We start from the raw sequence: 21,774 nt of genomic DNA on the forward strand, positions 1-21,774 counted from the left end.
CACGTGATCATTGGGACCAATAGTGGCAGTGGAACTCCCACTGACTATTGTATAGTGCTCCATACTACACTCTGTGTGCCTCTGCGTGACATCATATTACAGAGGTGTTATCTTCTAGAAGCAATGCTACAAGGAGTAATATTTCCACAATACGGCATCTGATGGAGCATGGCACTTTTTTTGGGGGGGATTCCGCATGAATCTTACAGAAAAAAAAATAAAATCGGAGGCATATGGAAGCATAAACTTCTATGGATTCCTTATTACAGATCTCTAAAACTCAGAACCTTTAATAAGCCATAAACCAGCCAGGTGAATGAGCCCTAATGCTTTATTTCTGTCTCACATACATTGATTAGAGCATTGCGGAGCTAGTGGGAAATTGCGATTTATTATGACGTCTTACAGATGCCTGGTCCTTGATAAAGTTTTTCAAGCTTTGCTCAAATTTAACCAGCAAAGGAAAATAATCTAGAAAAGAAAAGAGCGGACTTGTAAGCTTTGTATTAAGGTTTGGAGAACTGCGGTTTCCTCTTGTACACATTTATATGCCCTATCTATCTGTCAGGTTGCGTATTGATCATAAAATGTGTACCCTGTAGACCCATTGTATGCTTTATTAAAAACAGAATTTAGAAAGAACAGCAATCTGATTATATGTTAATATTTCAGCTGATAAAGCATTTACACGTCCTGTATAATAAAACACAGTGAAATGCTTGGTAGAATGGCTAATAGCATGAACAACACTGACATCTTGAGGTGATTTGGAGTAATAGTCAAAATACAAATTCTGCTTAAAGGGATATTTCCAGTATAGACATTTGGTTTGCAGTGGGGAGGAATGGGGGGGCTCGGCACTCAAATTCTAGTAATAAATGGGGGTACCAGCGGTGAGGGTCAGAGCGATCAGACACTAATCACCTATCCTATGCGTAGGTGTTAAATGTCTATTCTGGGAATACCCCTTTAAATGTATTAAAAATTTATGATATAGTGAATTAAAACATTAGTATGCTAATACAATATGCTGAATTTGTCCTTTAAATGTTTATGGTTGTGTAAAGGTAATGCAGTAGGTAGAGGTGTACCTTGAAGCTCCTCTGTCCAGCCCAAGATCTGATCTAGGTCTTAGCACATGTACATGTCATGTACATTTAGTGCTACTTATTTAAACTAGTAGGAACCTATTAAACACAATGTGTACAGATCCCACATGATATTGACACTCTCTGGCTAGTTACACCCTCGGGAACCAGACCTTACCCTACATGGCACCCTGTGTGAACCGGTACTTCGGTGCCCCCCCATGTCTCCATATAGCACTTACAGAGTACACGCACAGAAAACCTTAAAAAAGTACACATATAGTTGTATGTTTATAGACAAGATGAACCAGTGTATTGTTGTAGACGTGCCACTGAAGAACATGTTTACTAAAGAAGCGATGTCTGTCTCCAGCAGTACATGGTTTATAATCTCAGTACTCACTTATATCCAATGAGAACTACCCATACCTGCCAGTAGTCCAATAAGAAGCATGACAGACCATCCTGACCAGGCATCTAGGAGTCCTTTGATGAATTCCCAAATAGATTCCTTGCTTTTACTGGTAATCTGTTGGGGAAATGTGATCAAATATGACATTTGTATATACCCATTTAATAATTATTTAATCTGGGGTGAAATTATATTAACTCACTTTACTTAGTCTTACCTATCGATTTGTTTTTTATTTAATCTAAATAGGTAAATTTATGCTATAACATATTTTTATACTGTAGGGGTCAGAGCTCTGCTCTAGCTCTAAATCCCAGCCATAGAATCTGACTACAAGCTGCCACTTTCTTGCTGGGTTATGTATTGTAGTCTGTAGTCAGGTTCTGAGCTCCAATTGTATGAAATTTAATTCAAAACTCATCAAAAGTGGACTTGCAATGCCTGCAGCCACCACTACAGGGAATTTAGGAACTTACGGAATACATATTTATCATTGAGTTCAATGGAAGCTGTAGAAATATGTATGCAGCGAGCTTCCCTTATTGGTGGCTGCAGGTAGCCAGCATTTTATCACATTGCTATTAAAAGACAATCCATTTATAAAAAGTAGCTCCAAAAAATTATGCAAGCAAATAACTGGTGTTAAATGGAGGATGGCTTTATTTCACTGTTCCCTTGACTTAAATCTACAAAAATATCTAAATATGGCTAAATGTAGCTAAAACTGAGCACAACTAAGCACTTATTGTATTCTGACTTCGTTACATAACCTTAGTTAATATTTAAAGGCCCTTTTACACTGGCCAATTATCTGGCAAACGAGCGTTCAAAGAACTAGTATGGGGACGAATTTTCTGCCTGCAAAAAAACTCTGTGTGAACAGGGCCTATGACTGTATTATTTGGCACACCAGTAGGGGACGCCCCTTGTGAGAGGTAGATACTGCACAGGGCACTGTCCAACCTCTGGACATACTGTATGCTACCTCTACTCAGCTGTTTCCGTCAGTCTCACGGACCTTGAATGGAGAGGCAGCACACAAGTTCGACCACTACTCCATTCAATGTCCCACGATCGGTGGGTGTCTCAGTGGTGGGGCCCCAAGCTTCAGAAAATTATCACCTGTCCTGTGCACATGTGATAACATAAAGGGGTGTTCCTAGAATCATAAATTAACAGACTTATTGTCCTTAATGCAAATGGATAAAATGCCTCATAAGTGTCAAAAAACACGAGGGATAGGGCATGATGTAGTTAGACAAAACCAAACTATGTTATACTGGATAGTGTTATGAAGACTTTAACCCCTTCCCGCCGCAGCCCTTTTTCCGATTTTCATTTTCGTTTTTTCCTCCCCACCTTCCAAAAGCAATAACTTTTTTATTTTTCCGTCTATATAGTCCTAAGCAGACTTGATTTTTGCGGGACGAGTTGTAGGTTTCCATAGCACCATCTCTTTTTCCATATAATGTACTAGGAAATGGGAAAAACAATTATTTGTGGGGTAGAAAAAAAAAACTGCGATTCCACCATTGTTTTTTGCGTGTCGTTTTTACGGAATTCACTGTGCAATTAAAACAACATGTTAACTTTATTCTGTGGGTCAATACAATTACGGCGATACTAAATATATATATGTATATATATATATATATGTATATATATATATATACAGTGAAGGAAATAAGTATTTGATCCCTTGCTGATTTTGTAAGTTTGCCCACTGTCAAAGACATGAACAGTCTAGAATTTTTAGGCTAGGTTAATTTTACCAGTGAGAGATAGATTATATATATATATATATATATATATATATATATATATATATATATATATATATATATATATATATATATATATATATATATATATATATATATATATATATATATATATATTAAAAAAAAAAAAAAATCACATTGTCAAAATTATATATATTTATTTGCATTGTGCACAGAGAAATAAGTATTTGATCCCTTTGGCAAACAAGACTTAATACTTGGTGGCAAAACCCTTGTTGGCAAGCACAGCAGTCAGACGTTTTTGGTAGTTGATGATGAGGTTTGCACACATGTTAGATGGAATTTTAGCCCACTCCTCTTTGCAGATCACCTGTAAATCATTAAGATTTCGAGGCTGTCGCTTGGCAACTCGGATCTTCAGCTCCCTCCATAAGTTTTCGATGGGATTAAGGTCTGGAGACTGGCTAGGCCACTCCATGACCTTAATGTGCTTCTTTTTGAGCCACTCCTTTGTTGCCTTGGCTGTATGTTTCGGGTCATTGTCGTGTTGGAAGACCCAGCCACGAGCCATTTTTAATGTCCTGGTGGAGGGAAGGAGGTTGTCACTCAGGATTTGACGGTACATGGCTCCATCCATTCTCCCATTGATGCGGTGAAGTAGTCCTGTGCCCTTAGCAGAGAAACACCCCCAAAACATAATGTTTCCACCTCCATGCTTGACAGTGGGGACAGTGTTCTTTGGGTCATAGGCAGCATTTCTTTTCCTCCAAACACGGCGAGTTGCGTTAATGCCAAAGAGCTCAATTTTAGTCTCATCTGACCACAGCACCTTCTCCCAATCACTCTCAAAATCATCCAGATGTTCATTTGCAAACTTCAGATGGGCCTGTACATGTGCTTTCTTGAGCAGGGGGACCTTGCGGGCACTGCAGGATTTTAATCCATTACGGCGTAATGTGTTACCAATGGTTTTCTTGGTGACTGTGGTCCCAGCTGCCTTGAGATCATTAACAAGTTCCCCCCGTGTAGTTTTCGGCTGAGCTCTCACCTTCCTCAGGATCAAGGATACCCCACGAGGTGAGATTTTGCATGGAGCCCCAGATCGATGTCGATTGACAGTCATTTTGTATGTCTTCCATTTTCTTACTATTACACCAACAGTTGTCTCCTTCTCACCCAGCGTCTTACTTATGGTTTTGTAGCCCATTCCAGCCTTGTGCAGGTCTATGATCTTGTCCCTGACATCCTTAGAAAGCTCTTTGGTCTTGCCCATGTTGTAGAGGTTAGAGTCAGACTGATTAATTGAGTCTGTGGACAGGAGTCTTTTATACAGATGACCATGTAAGACAGCTGTCTTTAATGCAGGCACCAAGTTGATTTGGAGCGTGTAACTGGTCTGGAGGAGGCTGAACTCTTAATGGTTGGTAGGGGATCAAATACTTATTTCTCTGTGCACAATGCAAATAAATATATATAATTTTGACAATGTGATTTTCTTTTTTTATATATATATATATATATATATATATATATATATATATATATATATATATATATATATATATATAATCTATCTCTCACTGGTAAAATTAACCTAGCCTAAAAATTCTAGACTGTTCATGTCTTTGACAGTGGGCAAACTTACAAAATAAGCAAGGGATCAAATACTTATTTCCTTCACTGTATATATATATATTTTCTATATTTTACAAGTAAAAACCTAAGTGTAAAAAAGAAAATGTATTTTGTGTCGCCAAATTCCGAGAGCCATAACTTTTTAATTTTCCGTTGATTAAGTGGTATGAGGGCTTATTTTTTGCGGGATAAGCTGTAGTTTTTAATAATACCATTCTGGTGTACATGCGACATTTTGATCACTTTTTTTTTTATTTTTTGTGGGAGATTCTGGCATTTACAATTTTATTTATTTTACGGCGTTCACCGTATATATTGTAATAGTTCAGACTTTTACGGACGCGGGGATACCAATTATGTTTATTTTTTACTATGCTCTAGGGGGAAAATGGGAAAAGAGGGGTTTATTGAACATTTAATTTGAATTATTTTTTTTAACATAAAAAAAACAACTTTGTTTTACTCATTTTTACTTTTTTTATTAGTCCCCCTAGGGGACTTCAACCACCGATCCTTAGATCACTTGCACGTTATATTGCAATACTAATGTATTGCAGTATATCGTGATTCTGAAAGGCTTCTATTAAGCCCTGCCGGAGGCAGGGCTTAATAGGAGCACAAAGATGGCGCACCTGGGGGCCTTCATTACCTTTACATACAGCCGTCACCGGCATCGTATGGAGCGGGTTCACTCCATGAGCCGATTCCATACTTCCCTACCCGACTTTGGCGTATGGATACGTCAAATGTCGGGAAGGGGTTAAAAACCCCAATTCACTACTATATGACGTATTTCTCCTGTGACTTTTCTTGAAGAAAAAAAACATGCCCATCTGAAGATGCCACACAGCAAAGGAATGAAACAATGTGCACTTATCAGTCTTCTATCACTTCTAGCTACATTCTTGCTGAAGCTAGAGGTTCCCTATAATGGATAGTTTCATAGCGGTATAGACCACCATGAGTTTTATGCATTGATATTGTGCATGCAAGTAATTCATCACACACATGCATACTGCATTCTTACCTTTCTATGTCGGTCTGTATCCCGTGACTTCTCCCTTAACCAGTCAATGGTGTGGAAATCCTCATATGTCCCAACATCTGGAATAGGTTCATCAAGGAAATCCATAAGGTTACTGGAACCATTTATCTCTCCAATATTAACCATGCTGGCTTCTATAACGAAACAAGATTTACATGATTAAATATTCCCATATAAACAACACTCTTCCTGACTGTGCTGTAATTTTAGTTTATTATTATTGTTTGTTATACAGTATATACACATATTTTGATGTGATATACATTCCAGCCTTACATAAAACATTGTGTTAATTGAACTTAAGGACATGAAATGCATTATTCACATATAATAAACCAGCAGGTTACCCTAAAAGTCTTTCCTTTGACATTTTGTTAGAATAAGTATTCTATCACATGGAGTTTCCTTCCAGAATTACACCAAAAGGAGACCTACCACAAAAAATGGATAAAATGCCCTTTAGTACAGCTGGGCTGGGAGACTAGACAAAATTGTTCCCTGTGTGTTGAGTGGAGGAATTGAGAAAGTTATGCTGTCAGCAGGGACTTATTTTCCAATAGTCTTCCTAATATGCTGGGCTCTGATAGACGTTCCGAGTACCAATATGTTTCCATTGTCCATCTGTGTGCACCTTCAGCATCATATTCTGTTAGGTGAGATCAATTCACAAACTGGATAGGGTAATGGGGAACAGGCTGCTCATATGTAGCTTTCTGCCAGCAGAGTGTGAATTGTGGGGGCATTTTGGGATTAGTATCAGTGGGAGGGGCACTGATGTGAATACTTGAGCCTAGGGCAGGCACTGCTGTGACTAAAGGTATAAAGGGGATTAGTACTGTGACTACTAGGAGACGGCACTGGAGTAAGTCAGATTGGCAGTGCTATGACTACTGTGGGAAGAGGAAAATGCACTGAGGGGGGAACTGCTATTAATACTAAGGAGGGAGGGGTATACTGCTAAAATTACTGTTGGACACCATGTTTAAAACTGTGACTGCAGTGACTACTGGAAATGGGACGGGGATACTGCTGTAATGATCGGAAATTAGAGTGGGATACTGCTGGGGCTACTGGAAGTGAAAGGGGAATACTACTGCGATCACTGGAAGGGAGGGGTGTCAGGAAAGACATTTTTTATAGACGCCATTGATGTCAAAATCTGACATTTATACAGAGTTGAGTGTCGTTACATAGATACTACTTATCTCTCTCTCTCTTCCAAAGCAGTCTGTCTTAGACCACTTTTGCAGTAAGTACCTAGTACTGTGACAACCACTGACTGACTGACTTACATGTTGTGCATCTTCTGCAGCAGCTGTGTGTATTATACAGTTTTGTACCTCTTACTATAAATTATAAACAATATTAGTAGTCAATCCGGACCTGTATAAATGCACTTGACCTGTGGCTTTTTAGTTTTTACATGGTTACGGAATTACTCATTGACTGCTAATGTTCTTATAATTTACAGTAGAGGGTACAGTATGCCACATATAATCTATCCATACACAGATGGTCAAGCAAAATAGAGGTCTCTTTAATCTCCTATAAACTTTGTAAATGCTGAGGAGAAAGACTTTACCTCTTTTCTTGGTGACCTGAAGTAATGTTTTCTTATTGCTAATGGTTGGTGATGTAAAGTCACTGTGGCTAAGCAGAGGCTACCACCATGTATAAACCAGTCCGAGTGAGCATCAGCATAGATATGGCCAGTGTCCCCATATCACGACAGACTGGGCTGTGAACAAACAAAACAAGAATGCGCAACATACAGTAGTGTTCAAAAAAATAGCAGTCCAACACCATTAACCTGATAAATCAATGTTTTTGGTAGAAGTGATATTTCTATATAGCAAATAATTTACTTGTAAGTATAGTAGAAAAAACCAGAGCCAACAATCAGGACATGCGTGCCGCTCATTCTAAATAGTTGAATCATTCATTGAAAGGGGCTTGTTCAGAATAATAGCAGTGAGGACTTACATTTCTGAAGTCCTTCATTCTGTGGAATAACAGGTGTCAATTTTGGCCCTTAATGTAGGAGTGTGGCAAATGTCGCACATGTTGGTTATAGTGCATTTCCTTCTGAAATACTGGGGGATCCAGACATTGTTCTGATGAAAAATGTACTTTGGTTAAAAAGTTGATTAAAGAGGGAAAAACATATGGAGAGGGGGAGCAAATTATAGGCTGTTCAGCTAAAATGATCTCAAATGCCTTGAAGTGGCAACCAAAACCTGAAAGACGTGTAAGGAAGCGGGGAACTACTGTTCAAATGTATCCAAGAATAGCCAAAATGGCAAAGGTCATTGATCACCTCCAGAAAGATCAAAGAAGATCAGTGAGTACTGCTACAATCAGAAAACGATTGTGATACCAAATAAGAAATCCCCGCAAAGTCCCGTTGTTGAAAAAAAAATGTTCTGAATAGGTTAAAATTTGCCAAGGAACACGTTGACTGGCCCAAAGAGAAATGGCGCAACATTTTGTGGACTGATGAAAGCAAAATTGTTCTTTTTGAGTCAAGTGGTCGCAGACAGTATGTCAGACGACCCCCTGAGCACTGAATTCAAGCCACAGTACACTGTGTAGTAAAGCACGGTGCTGCAAAAATCATGATATGGGGATGTTTCTCATGCCATGGTGTTGGGCCTATTTATCGCATACAAGGGATCATGGATCAGTTTGAATATATCAAAATACCTGAGGAGATCATGTTACCCTATGCCAAAGAATAAATGCCCTTGAAATGGGTGTTTCAACACGACAATGACTCAAAATACACCAGTAAGCGAACAACATCTTGGTTACAGACAAACAAGTTTGTGGTAATGGAGTGGCCAGCCCAATCCCCTGACCTAAATCCCATAGAAAACTTGTGGGGTGACATAAAAATTGCGGTTTATGAAGCAAAACCCAAAAATGCAGAAGAGCAAAAAATGTTAACATGTAGCGGTGCTGTCTCTTCGGACTTCGATTTGATTTTTAAATACATACAGCAGTTTAAAAGCCTTATTAAATAAGAAGGCTCACTAAAAAAATATTATCTTGGACAAGTCTATTCTAAAGTCACAATGTAGTCAAAAGGGCAAGATCACACACACAGTTTTGATGCAGTTTTTGGTGCAGTTTTTTTTTTTTTTTTAAACCAAAGCCAGAAGTGGATCCAAAAGGAAGGAAAAGTATAAAAATAAGACTTTTTTTGTGTCCACTTCTGTGTTTGGCTCAGAAAACGAAGCCAAAAACTGCATCAAAACTGTGCGTGTGATCCTGGCCTAAATGTTATTGGTGCCTTTGTCTCTTCTCTTATGCACATTATTGAGGGCTGCATGTTGCCGTACCTTATGTGTCTACCACAGAGAAATACGTTTATCATTTGTAAGGTACAGGGACTAAATATTTTGTTTGTACAAGGCAACATAGTTATAGCAATATTCTGTATTGGCATTTTCTCCACCACATAGTTGATACAGAGTAAATATATGTGTGTATATATATATATATATATATATATATATATATATATATATATATAGAGTGACATTCTCAGCATCCCTGCTTACATACATGAAATGCATGTGTACTCTGCAGTATGTTTACAAGACTGATTCGCATTCTGTATCTGACATATCGCATATTCGCATTCTAACACTAATCCCAGATTAAAAAGGGACTATTTCTATTTACCGGACATTTGTATCTGTCCATTTCTTTGCTGTATTCTAATGACATAAATTATGTATGCAGCTAACCATTCAGTAACAAAAGAGCTTTTATCCTCACACTTGGACAATAGGCCTTCAGCCTCCCAGCTCCATATGGCAGCATTTGTGCGAAGATGTCAGCTGCTTGCAGAAATGCAGTAGTTATTATTAGAAATATCAGCCCTTCTTCCCTACCAATGATTTTATATGCAAGATGCAGTCACCATGCACTTACCTGCAAAGCCCGCAGTGCAACATCACTCAGCCAAGGCCCATAGAAGAGCACAGCATCCTTCCTGTAGGTACTAAAGCTGCGGAGGCAATGATGTCAGACAGAGGAAGCAGAAATCATGTGACCTAAATCTCCTTTTTCAGAAAGTTAACCTGCCTCCATCCATCAAGGGCTCATTAAGAGGGACAATGTCCTATTCTCCGTGGAATATCAATATGTGCTCTTGTTCATGTTCTCGTGTGATTGTTAGTAAAGCCTTTCTTGAAGTGAAATACCAGTTGGGCTTTGCATATAAAAAGCAGATTAGCAGTTTAACATGTTTTGACAACAACAGTATGGTTCGTAACCAGAACCGGAAAATTTGTTAGTATCGTCGCCTTATTTCTAGTATATCTAAGAGAGTGTTCATACTATGTGTTCTCATCAGTACAATTATTGACGAGATAAGCTATTTTGTTTGTTAAAGACAGTCGTCAAAGAAGTTATAACAACTGGGGGTTGTGAGTTCGCCTGCAAAGAACCAGATTATTTTTTTAAAGGATAGATGATAGATAGATAGATAGATAGATAGATAGATAGATAGATAGATAGACAGACAGACAGACAGACAGACAGACAGACAGATAGATAGATAGATAGATAGATAGATAGATAGATAGATAGATAGATAGATAGATAGATAGAAAAAAAAGAGAGAGATACACATTATTGTATTTAGATTATTAGAATTTATTATATCTTTATATTATGTGATCTATATAAAAAAAATAAAAATTTGCCACTTGTTTTGGCTTTTTAGTTATGGGTTTGCAATTCAATTATCTGCACATTTTAGTTCATGGGAACAATAAAACATAATATAGTTACCCTTTTTCATTTTAGAATGGTTGGCATATTGTATTTTGAGGCCCCTTAAAATGATTGCAAAATCATGACGAAAAAAAAAAAAACCCAATCAGTATCATAAACAGTAATGTTGGTAAATGTTAAACTAGGGATCAGAACAATGTTAAAAATATCAGACCTTTGTTATTACTTTTTTGTTGCTGTAATAAATGATCATTACAAAGCACAACAGAACAATTAAACAGAAACCTATACATGATTATTGCAGGTCAGCAAAAAAAGATAAAAATTAAATGGAGAAAACATATAATAGCAGAACCTAGCCAAGATCTCCTAGAGATCTTGGCTGATATTAGGCATGCAAGTCCAGAACCAGCATCACTACAGCAGGGCATTGCTTCTAGCAACCAGAGAATGACTGTTGTAGGAAGAATGGTCAAAGGTCAATGGTCAGACAGATGCTGGGGATTCTATTATTAGGTGGACAGATAGGGTTATCTGTCGCTGAGACCATGAATAGTGTGTTGTCTGCCTTGGGTACAGCATATTGCCGATCGGATAGACAGATTGCTGGGTGGAGCTAGGGAAGACCCGGCGGTCATGGTACACATCGGTACCAATGTCAGTCAGTGGAAGATGAAAGGTCCTTAAAAGTTATTCTAGGGAGCTCTAGAGAAGCTCAAGTCCATGGTATTCAAGGTAATGTTTTCAGAAATACTACCAGTGCCATGAGCATCACTAGGACGAGAGCAGGAGATTAGGGAGTTAAATAAGTGGCTTAGAAATTGGTGCAGGAAGGAAGGGTTTAGGTTCAAGGAGAACTGGGCTGACTTCTCTCTTGGCTACAGGCTCTACGGTAGGGACGGGCTGCTTCTAAATGGGGAGGGTGCAGCTGTGCTGGGGAAAGAATGGTTAGATGGTTAGAGGAGCTTTTAGACTAGGATCTGTGGGGTTGGAGGGTGGGGATACAAAAACGGGGTAAGATAAAGTAGATTTGGAGTGTGATACAGCAGGGGTTAATGAAGAATTAGCGGGACTGGGATTAGGAAGCCAAGTAGGGAGGAGACTAGGAATAAATATGGACCTAATAAAAATAAAGGTTGGTAAGATGAAATGTATGCTGGCGAATGCAAGAATACGTACAAATAAAATGAACGAGTTAGGGCATGATCAGACGTGGCAGAATTTTTCCGCTGCAAATTTGTGCCAATTACGCAAACGAATCCGCAACAACATTTGCATATTTGACAGGTAAATCAGATGTTGCGGATATCACAGTGGACTTGCCGCAGATTTCAGCCTTTGCATTGCAAATGAATGTGCATGCTGCTTAGTGAAAATTCTGCATCGCAGCCTCAATTCCGCACAGTTATTTTCCGCAATGTCTGAACTAAGTTACCTAAAAAGGTATAGAAACCAATGAAATATAAAGACTGCTGCAGATTTCCGCTGCGGACTGTTTTCAGCAGAATTCAACAGCAATTCCGCCATGTCTGAACATGGCCTTAGAGATCCTAATGCCCGACATAGATTATGATGTAGTGGTCATAGCAGAAACCTGGCTAGATGAGAGCCATGATTGGGTAACTAATGTGGAGAGTTACACAGTATTTAGAAGGGATAGATCAGATAAAAAAGGTGGAGGGGTTTGTCTGCTTATAAAATCCAGCCTTAGACCTGTGCTGAATGAAGACATTGGGAGAGACTGTGACAGTGTGGAGTTTTTATGGTGAATATTCATGGAGCAATTAATAAGGATAAACTGCTAATTGTAGATTGTTAGAAGCCACCGAACATAGCAGAAGAGAGGATGAAATGCTGCAACAAATAGAAAAGGCAGCAAATAATATTGAGGTCCTTATTATTGGCAAGTTTACCTATTATAACCTTAACCCCTTCCTGACATCTGTCGTATATATAAGGCGCACGTCGGGTGGGGGAGTATGGAGCGGGCTCACAGGCTGAGCCCGCTCCATAGAGCAAACGTGTCGGCTGTGTGTTAGGCCTCATTTACACGAGCGTAATATACGCGCGTGCGACGCGCGTGCTTTTCACGCGTGTCGTACGCACCTATATTACTCTATGGGGCAGTGCAGACGATGCGTGAATTTTGCGCAGCGCAAGTGCGTTGCATAAAACTCACGACATGTTCTATAATCGTGCGTTTTTCGCGCATCACGCACCCATTGAAGTCAATGGGTGCGTGAACACCACGCATGCCGCACGGAAGCACTTCCGTGCGAACTGCGTGATTCGCGCAAGAGCTGTCAAACTGAATGTAAACAGAAAAGCACCACGTGCTTTTCTGTTTACAAACATCCGAACGGAGTGTCTTTGACATGAGCGAACCGAACTTTACCGGGTTCGGCCGAACTCGTTTTGACCGAACCCGGCAGGAGACAGTCACTGTGCAGGGTGCTGAAAGAGTTAAACTGGTTCAGCACCCTGGACAGTGACTTCCGATTCCAATATACGTGAACGTGTAAAAAAAAAAAAAAGTTCTGACTTACCGATAACTCCCGGCTTCTTCCTCCAGTCTGACCTCCCGGGATGACAATTCAGTCCAAGTGACAGCTGCAGCCAATCACAAGCCAAGCACAGGCTGCAGCAGTCACATGGACTGCCGCGTCATCCAGGGAGGTGGGGCCCGATGTCAAGAGAGGCGCGTCACCAAGGACGCGTCACCAAGGATGCGTCACCAAGGCAACGGCCGGGAAGTTCTCGGTAAGTACGAACCTCTTTTTTTTTAAACAGGTTACTCGATATGGTGATCGGAATGCACTGCCGAGGGTGCTGAAAGAGTTACTGCCAATCAGTTAACTCTTTCAGCACCATGGACAGTGACTGACGTCGACTAGCCTCATCTCTATGATGGCGGCTGTGCGAAAATCACGCAGCCGCGCATCATACACGGATGACACACGGAGCTGTCAAGTGCCTTTTGCGCACGCAAAACGCTGCGTTTTTTGCGTGCGCAAAACGCACACGCTCGTGTAAATTAGGCCTTACAGTCGACACTTCAGGGTTACGAGCGGGATACCGCTCAAGCGCGATCCTGCTTGTTTGTCAATAGCGACCGCAGCATTTTAACCCTTAAGGACCAAGCCTGTTTTGGCCTTCAGGACCCAGCCGACTTTTTCAAACCTGACATGTGTTAATTTATGTGGTAATAACTCTGGAATGCTTTTACCTATCCAAGCGATTCTGAGATTGTTTTCTCATGACATGTTGTACTTTATGTTAGTGGAAAAATTTGGTCGATAAATTCGGTATTTATTTCTGAAAAACCCCAAAATTTAGAGAAAATTTGCAAAAATTAGCATTTTTCTAAATTTAAACGTATCTGCTTGTAAAACAGATAGTAATACCACACAAAATATTAACTATTTAACATTTCACATATGTCTACTTTATGTTGCATCGTTTTTTGAATGTCCTTTTATTTTTATTTTAAACAAGTTTTATTGAGTTTTTACAACAAAGTAAGGAAATATATTGCATGAACACAAAAAAAAAAAGGGGGAAATGCACAATATATAATATATCGCAACTGATACAGCAATGCACTAGACAGTATGTCAAACAGTCAAGGCGGTAATGATAAGAGCATGTAAAAAGAGGAAACAAAATTAAGAAGTGGAAAGAGGGAATAGAGAAAGGGGAACAGAAAGACAGGGAAAGGTAAAGGTGTGGTCGGCCAGAGATCTAGAGAAAAATGATTAGCAAATTGTCAAAAGGCGGTGATCATGGCACCAGGTAGGTGAGAGTAGGCGTAATTGATCCAGGGCAGCCAAAGCAACTCGAATCTGGCAATCCTATCCAATAAAATACTTGTGAGTTTTTCGTTTACAAATATTTGGTCCATTCTGGTTTTGACACCTGCAAAAATTACAGACTGCTTTTTCCAGGAGTGGGCAATAGTCATTTTGGCAGCCAATAGGATGTAAGAGAACAATTTAAATTGTGCATGCGTTAGTTCAGAGGGTTTGAGGTGTAGGAGAGCTAACTTAGGGTCTTTATGTAAAATTATACCAAACAGACTCTGAGCGAGACCAAAGACTCTGCTCTAGAATCTAACGAGTTTAGGACAGGACCACCATATGTGGAGCATGTCACCAGGCGCGGGGCATCCCCTAAAGCATGAAGCAGGGTAAGAGGGAAATGCATGTGCAATTCGGCTGGGGACCAAGTACCACCGCATCATGACTTTATATGCGGATTCTAAGATATTCGTATTGATAGAACAATGTATAACTGTGCTCCAAATACTACGCCACTCAGCCAGTTCCAGCGTCATCCCCAAGTCCCGGTGCCATCGGTCCACATATGTATGAGGGGTGGGGGATGGATTGTTGAGGAGCCATTTGTATAAGAGGGATATAATCCCTCTCGAGGTTGGGCAGGTGCTGCAGATTCTCTCGAACTGTGAGCAAGAGTCAGATGTATCCCTGTTGTTAAGAAGAGAAGTAATCCAGTTCTTAAGTTGTAGATATCTGAATATCTCGCCACTGGGGATCTGCTTAGAGGTCTGGAGTTCACAGAACGAGAGAATCCGAGAGTGAGTGGGCGTGAGGAGTTGGTGAACTCTAAGTATGTCATTCGACCACCACCATTTAAAGGCATAATAGTTGTCTGCGCCAGGAGAGAACAAAGGGTTGTGCCATATAGAAATAAGGGGAAGATGTGGAGAAATCAATCTACTGGAATATTTGATAGAGTCCCAGACCGTTAAAATGTGTGTAAGAGAAGGGGAGAGAAGGGTAGGACGTAAGGATGGGGGCATCCAGGGCAGAGATTGTATCGGGGTGGGCGACACCTCCGGAACATCCAGGTACACCCATAGAGGCATATTTACCGAAACGTGTAATTTAGGCAAGGATGCTATCATGGCTGCTTGATAATATTTAGAGATATTAGGAACACCCAATCCCCCGTCTGTTTTCAGCGAGCAGAGAGTAGAACTGGATATTCTAGGACGTGCGCCACGCCAGATAAACGAGGATATACGGTTCTGAAGGAGACGTAACATGTGCGGTGGGACTTTTATCGGCAGGGTTTGAAATAGGTAAGGAAGCCTGGGAAGGATGGTCATTTTAACCGCAGAAATCCATCCAACCCAAGAGAGATAAGTGTGTTGCCATGATGTCAGAGAAGAGGTGAGGGAGCGGATCAGGGAGGGATAATTGGCAGAATATAGCTGAGCATATGAGGGGGTCAGGTGAATACCCAGGTAATTTAATGAGTGTCTGGCCCATTGAAAAGGAAAATGGCTACGTATGGAGTGCAGGACTTGTTGGGAGAGATTAATATTTAATGCGATTGATTTTGTAGGGTTAATTGCTAGCCCGGAAATTGAGGCAAAATCGGATAAAGTTTTCATTAGGTTGGGAAGGGAAACAGTAGGTTGGGAGAGCATTAGTAGCATGTCATCAACAAAAAGGGACATTTTATGTTGCATGCCCGCCACTTCCAACCCTTTGATGTTCTGATTTTGGCGTATCATCATAGCCAAGGGCTCAAGAGCCAAAATAAATAGAATGGGACATAGCGGACATCCTTGTCTAGTGCCCCGTTCAATAGGAAAAGGAGCAGACTGATAACCAGCATAGCAAACTTTGGCTGTAGGGTTGGAATAGAGGGCATGCACCCAGGACATAAAGTGACGCTGGAAGCCCCACTTCCCCAAGGCAAAATCCATGTACGACCAGGATATTGTGTCGAAGGCTTTTTGAATATCGAGCGAGAGAAGCATTGAGGCCACATTTCTCCTACGAGCTACATGAATCAGAGATATAACTCTCTTGGTACAATCACTTGTCTGTCTGCCTGGGACAAAGCCAGCCTGGTCCCCATGGATAATAACGTCAAGGAAGCAGTTAATCCTAGTCGCCATAATCTTGGCCAGGATTTTAATATCTGTGTTCAAGAGTGATATTGGTCTGTAGTTGGTAATTTGGAGAGAGTCTTTTTGCGGTTTGGGGATCATAGCGATATGAGCATGAAGGGTTGATGGGAGAGGGGTTGTACCAGTTCTGAGGGCATTAAAGAGTTGGGTTAAATACGGGACCAGTAGTGGGGAGAGTTTTTTATAATATAAAGGAGAAAAACCGTCAGGACCAGGTGATTTGGAGGGTTTCAACTCCTTGATAGCCGCCTGAACCTCTGCTTCGGATATCTCAGCCTCCAAGGCTTCAAGGTTGGAAGGAGTGATATCCGGAAAAGTCAGGTCTGCAAATAAGCCTTCAGCCCTCAAGGAGTCAAATAATGGGGGGGAGGAGTATAAGTTGGAGAGGAAATTTTGAAATAGGGAAGTGATTTTATTGGGGTCCGCTGTTACATTACCTGTGGAAGTTCGTAATCTAATAGGCTCCCTTGGCGACACAGGGACCCTCAATTGACAGGCCAGGAGTTTACCCGGTTTATTACTTTGCGAGTAATATCGCTGTTTGGACCATCTGAGTTTGCGTTCTACCTGTTCCGTCAATAGAAGGTCCAGTTCCAACCTAGTAGCATCTACCGAGGTTTTATTAGCGATTGAGGGGTTCTGTTTCCAAGTATGTTCCTTTTGTTCTAACACGCGGTATAAATCCACGATTTTTCTTTCTCTATTTTTCTTTTTAAATGAGCCTAGTCGAATGAGGGCTCCCCGCAATGTGGCTTTATGCGCCTCCCACAATATAATCGGGGAGGACGTGGAACCCACATTCAGGTCAAAATAGTCCTTTACCGCCGCTTCCACTTGCGCGAAAGTATCTTTAGAGGACAAAAGGGAGTCATTCAGACGCCAGTTAAAGGAGAGCCCCCGTGGGACTAGGGAAGAAAAGGAAACTTCCACTGGGTTATGATCAGACCAAGGTGTGCTTAATATCTTAGCTGAGGAGCTTAGTGGTAGAGATCTTTGAGATGTAAATATGTGGTCAATACGGCTAAACGAGGAATGAGGGCAGGAATAGAAAGTAAAGTCTTTTGTGGTGGGGTGGAGTTCACGCCAGAGATCTTGAATGTCATGTAGGTGCAACATATCTCTGAACTCAGAGGAAGATGTGTGGGATGTGGATGGATTGGGGGTCGGGGATTTATCCACTGAAGGATTGATTACCAGATTCGAGTCACCCATAACCACCAGAAGACCCCGTCGGTTAGCGTCGACCAGCTTAAATAGGTGGGAAAAAAACCCTGTTTGAAAGTCATTAGGACCATAATAACCTACTAAGGTCACTTCTACATGAAATAGTGTGCCAACTAAAATCACATTACGTCCAGTGGGATCAATAATTTCCGTGTTGCAAATAAAAGGGAGATTCTTTCTGAAGGCAATAACTACTCCTTGCCGTTTTTCGTGAGCGTATGCGCCATAAAAAATGGGGAAGTGTGCGCTTAGATATTGTGGTTTAGACGTGGCAGAAAATCTAGTTTCCTGGAGGCAAACTATATCGGCATGGCTAGCTTTGTAGAAATGAAAAGCCTTCGAGCGTTTATGTGGGGAGTTGAAACCCTGGACATTGTGAGAGATTATTTTCAAAGCAGGAGGGGCCATGAGAGTGGTTTAATGATCCGACGAAGAGTTCTGACCGACAGGGGGAGAAGGAGAGAGGGGAAGGTGAGAAAGGGGAGGGAGAGACAGACTAAATAAAAAGGGATATAGAAAAAACTATGCACATAGACATCGAGAAGTGGAAAATGCCCAAAACACGGCATAGAGAAGTGGACAGCAGTACAGGTAATACTACTTGTAGAACCAGGGGGTCGCCAGCACCTGGGCACAAAGGTGTGGTAACAACATTTTGTTGGGGTGAACTCAAAAATTTAGCAGAGGTAAAGTAAGGGGAATAAAACGTAAGTATATTGACAGCAAATGTAAAGCAGAGTTAACCGATCATACACAAAATGGAACGGCGGCAGGTTTGGTGTGCCCCATTACTTGTATACAAAAACAAAGACAGTGTTGTGAAGCGGCATATTAAAGCACAGTGTATGAAACAACATCTCGAGCCGGGAAACAGCATGCCCGACACCCGCCACCTCCATTGAGAGGCAGGGGGCACCCGGCAGGCCGGTCCACGGCCCGAGAGAAGTATGCCGCAACACCCGGCTTCAATACAGAATAGGAGGCAGTTGAAATGTATGTCCAGCAGGCCATGCATGCAGTGCCGCCATGAGGTAAGGCAAAACATGCATAGCAGGCTAGACCAAAAATCCATAAATGTGTAAGTGGAAAATGAGTGCGGGCAATGCCAGAAATACTTTGTATGTAGTGAACAGCAGAGAAATCAAACACAACAAGACAAAACGTCTAATGAGTTTAACTGCCCGTTGCAGAGATCAGTCCCCATCATAGGCAGACCATTGCAAGTGAGGCAGAGTAACAATCCAAGGTTATTGGAAACAAAAAGGTGGTCGGTCAGACCACTACACAGGAGGATTCCAAGCAAAAAGTGCTCATCCATCAGGCGGGGTCGTCACGAACATCGGGTATGGCACCAGATCTCCCAGGTGGTCTGCGTGGAGGAACTTTCTCCCAGATGGGGCGAAGGGGAGGTCTGTTGCGGCGCGCCTGAGACAGTTGACTCGGTCTGTCAGCCTCCACAGGTAAAAGTTGCAGGGTGACCAAAAGTTGCTTGAGGTCGTCGGCTGAGTTGGCGGAGTAGAACTTATTATCCACAGAAAATTGGAGTTTGAAAGGGTATCCCCAGCGGTATCTAATCTGACGATGTTGTAAGACGGCCAGCAGGGGTTTCATGTTCCGCCGCTTTTGGATGGTGATCGGGGAAAGATCGGCGAAGATTTGGTATTCGTGACCCTGGAACAGCAGGGATGAAGCAGCTCTGGCTTTTTGAGACAGGGTTTCTTTAGCAGCATAATAGGTAAGTTTCACCACTATATCCCGTGGCCTACCATCTTGACGTTTGGGACCGAGCGATCTGTGGACCCGATCCATCTCCAATCTGTCTATAGGGAGGCCTGGCGCCAATTCCTGGAACAGGGCAGTAACCGAGGAGTTAAGATCTTCGTAGGTTTCAGGTAAACCTCTAATTCGAAGGTTTCCCCGCCGCGCACGCTTTTCAAAATCCTCTAGTCGGAGCATAGTGGAATCCAAATCTGCCCTCAGGGAATCGAATTCAGCATCGTGCGCATTTAAGACTTCTATGGTGTCATCCATTTTAGTCTCCAGGACATTTGTCCGGGCTCCCAGCTCCCGTATCTCCCGAGTAAGATCCCTGGACAGCTTAGAAGTTGTAAGTTGTAGTTCCTGCTGTAGAAGCTGCTTAAATTTTAGAAGCAGGGAGGCATCTCTGGTAGTGAATTGTGGATGGGGTTGCTGGGACCCGTCCTCTTGCGAGTCTGCAATGAGCTCGGGCGAGGCCCGTATCTCATCCTCGGAGACTGCCGACATGGCGGGAGAAGTTGCGCTCTCAGGCGTGGGGGCAGGGACGGAGGACTCCGGCGGTTTTAAGTCCTTTCGCCCCACTAAATTCTTCCGGACCATGAACAAACTGAGCAGGGGGTCGTCTGGGGGAGAAAGTGGGGTGCGATAGCGAGATAGTTCACCTCAAAAGTTAGCGTCTGATAGCTGTTGTGCCCAGGAGTCGCGGAGCTACCTCAGCATGCGGCCATCTTGGTTAGCAGCTCGCGAGCGCCCCCCCCCGTCCTTTTATTTTTCTAGGACCTTACAAGGCTTAGAACTTTAGCAGCAATTTCTCATATTTTAAAGAAAACGTCAAAAAGCTATTTTTACAGGGGGCAGTTCAGTTCTGAAGTGGCTTTGAGTGCCTTACATATTAGAAAGTCCCCATAAATCACCCCATTTTGAAAACTGCACCGATCAAGGTATTCGAATCAGCATTTACAAAGTGTTTTAACCTTTTAGGCGTTTCACAGGAATTAAAGCAATGTAGAGGTGAAATTGACAAATGTTATTTTTTTTGGCGAAATTCATTTCTAATAAAAAAAAAATTGTACCACAAAAGGTTTTACCCGAGAAACGCAACTCAATATTTTATTGCCCAAATTCTGCAGTTTTTAGAATATTCCACATGTGGCCGTAGTGTGCTAATGGACTGAAACACAGGCCTCAGAAGCAAAGGAGCACCTGGTGGATTTTGGGCCCCCTTTTTTTAAGAATATATTTTAGGCACCTTGTCAGGTTTGAAGAGGTCTTGTGGTGCCAAAACAGTAGAAACACCCCAAAAGTGACCCCATTTTGGAAACTACACCTCTCAAGGAATTTAGCTAGGGGTATAGTTAGCATTTTGACCACACAGGTTTTTCGCTAAATATAATGGAAATAGTCTGTAAAAATTAAAATCAATTTTTTTTCTGAAACAACATAGAAACTTTTAATATTTACAAGGAATAACGAAGAATATGCACCCCAACATTTGTAAATCAATGTTGCCCGATTACGACAATACCCCATATGTTGTAATAAACTGCTGTTTGGACCCACAGCAGGGCTCAGAAGGGAAGGAGTGCAATTTGGATTTTGGATTTCTGATTTTGCTGGAATGGTTTTCGGTGCCATGTCGCATTTGCAAACGCCCTAGAGGGACTAAAACAGTGGAAACCCCCCCAAAAGTGACCCCATTTTGGAAAAACCCTCAAGGAATTATTCTAGGGGTATAGTGAGTATTTAGACCCCACGGGTCATTTGCAGAGTTTATTAGAATTAGGCCGCGAAAATGAATATCAACATTTTTTCCACTAAAATGTTGCATTTTCTCATTTTCACAAGGGATGAAGAAGAGAAAAAAACATTTTTTATAAAGCAATCTCTCCCGAGTACAGAAATACCCCACATGTGGTCACATTTTTTTTTCATTAGAAATGAATTAACCCTTGCAGGACTGATCCATTTTTTGCTCTCTTATTTTAGTTTTTCACTCCCCACCTTCCAAGAGCCATAACTTTTTTATTTTTCCATCAATAGAGTGGTGTGAGGGCTTATTTCTTGCGGGAGGAGCTGTAGTTTTTATTGGTACAATTTTTTGGTACATAAAAAGTGATTAAAAAGTTGTATTAAATTTTTTTTTTTAGAGCTAAGGTGACAAAAAAAAACAGCGATTTTGGCGG

At 41.4% G+C, this 21,774-nt stretch overlaps 1 protein-coding gene across 4 annotated transcripts in view; it reads right to left on the bottom strand.

Moving 5' to 3' along the window:
* CLCN4 (chloride voltage-gated channel 4) overlaps window positions 1-10,085 on the bottom strand; it is a 54,562-nt gene extending 44,477 nt beyond the window's left edge. The window contains exons 1-5 of one of the 4 annotated variants that reach the window (XM_075853966.1): window positions 9,862-10,085; window positions 7,906-8,036; window positions 7,505-7,660; window positions 5,905-6,056; window positions 1,518-1,617 (exon numbers count right to left, since the gene is read on the bottom strand). In XM_075853966.1, coding sequence (XP_075710081.1) covers window positions 1,518-1,617; window positions 5,905-6,048 — 244 coding nt within the window. In that variant the 5' untranslated portion in view covers window positions 6,049-6,056; window positions 7,505-7,660; window positions 7,906-8,036; window positions 9,862-10,085. Of the gene's footprint in view, window positions 1-1,517; window positions 1,618-5,904; window positions 6,057-7,504; window positions 7,661-7,905; window positions 8,037-9,861 lie in introns of those variants that run through there. The other 3 variants (XM_075853967.1, XM_075853969.1, XM_075853970.1) reach the window with 3 other exon arrangements.
* Between the last annotated feature and the right edge of the window lie 11,689 nt (window positions 10,086-21,774).

This window comes from Rhinoderma darwinii, chromosome 2, assembly GCF_050947455.1.
Source record: "Rhinoderma darwinii isolate aRhiDar2 chromosome 2, aRhiDar2.hap1, whole genome shotgun sequence".
Classification (NCBI taxonomy): Eukaryota; Metazoa; Chordata; class Amphibia; order Anura; family Rhinodermatidae; genus Rhinoderma; species Rhinoderma darwinii.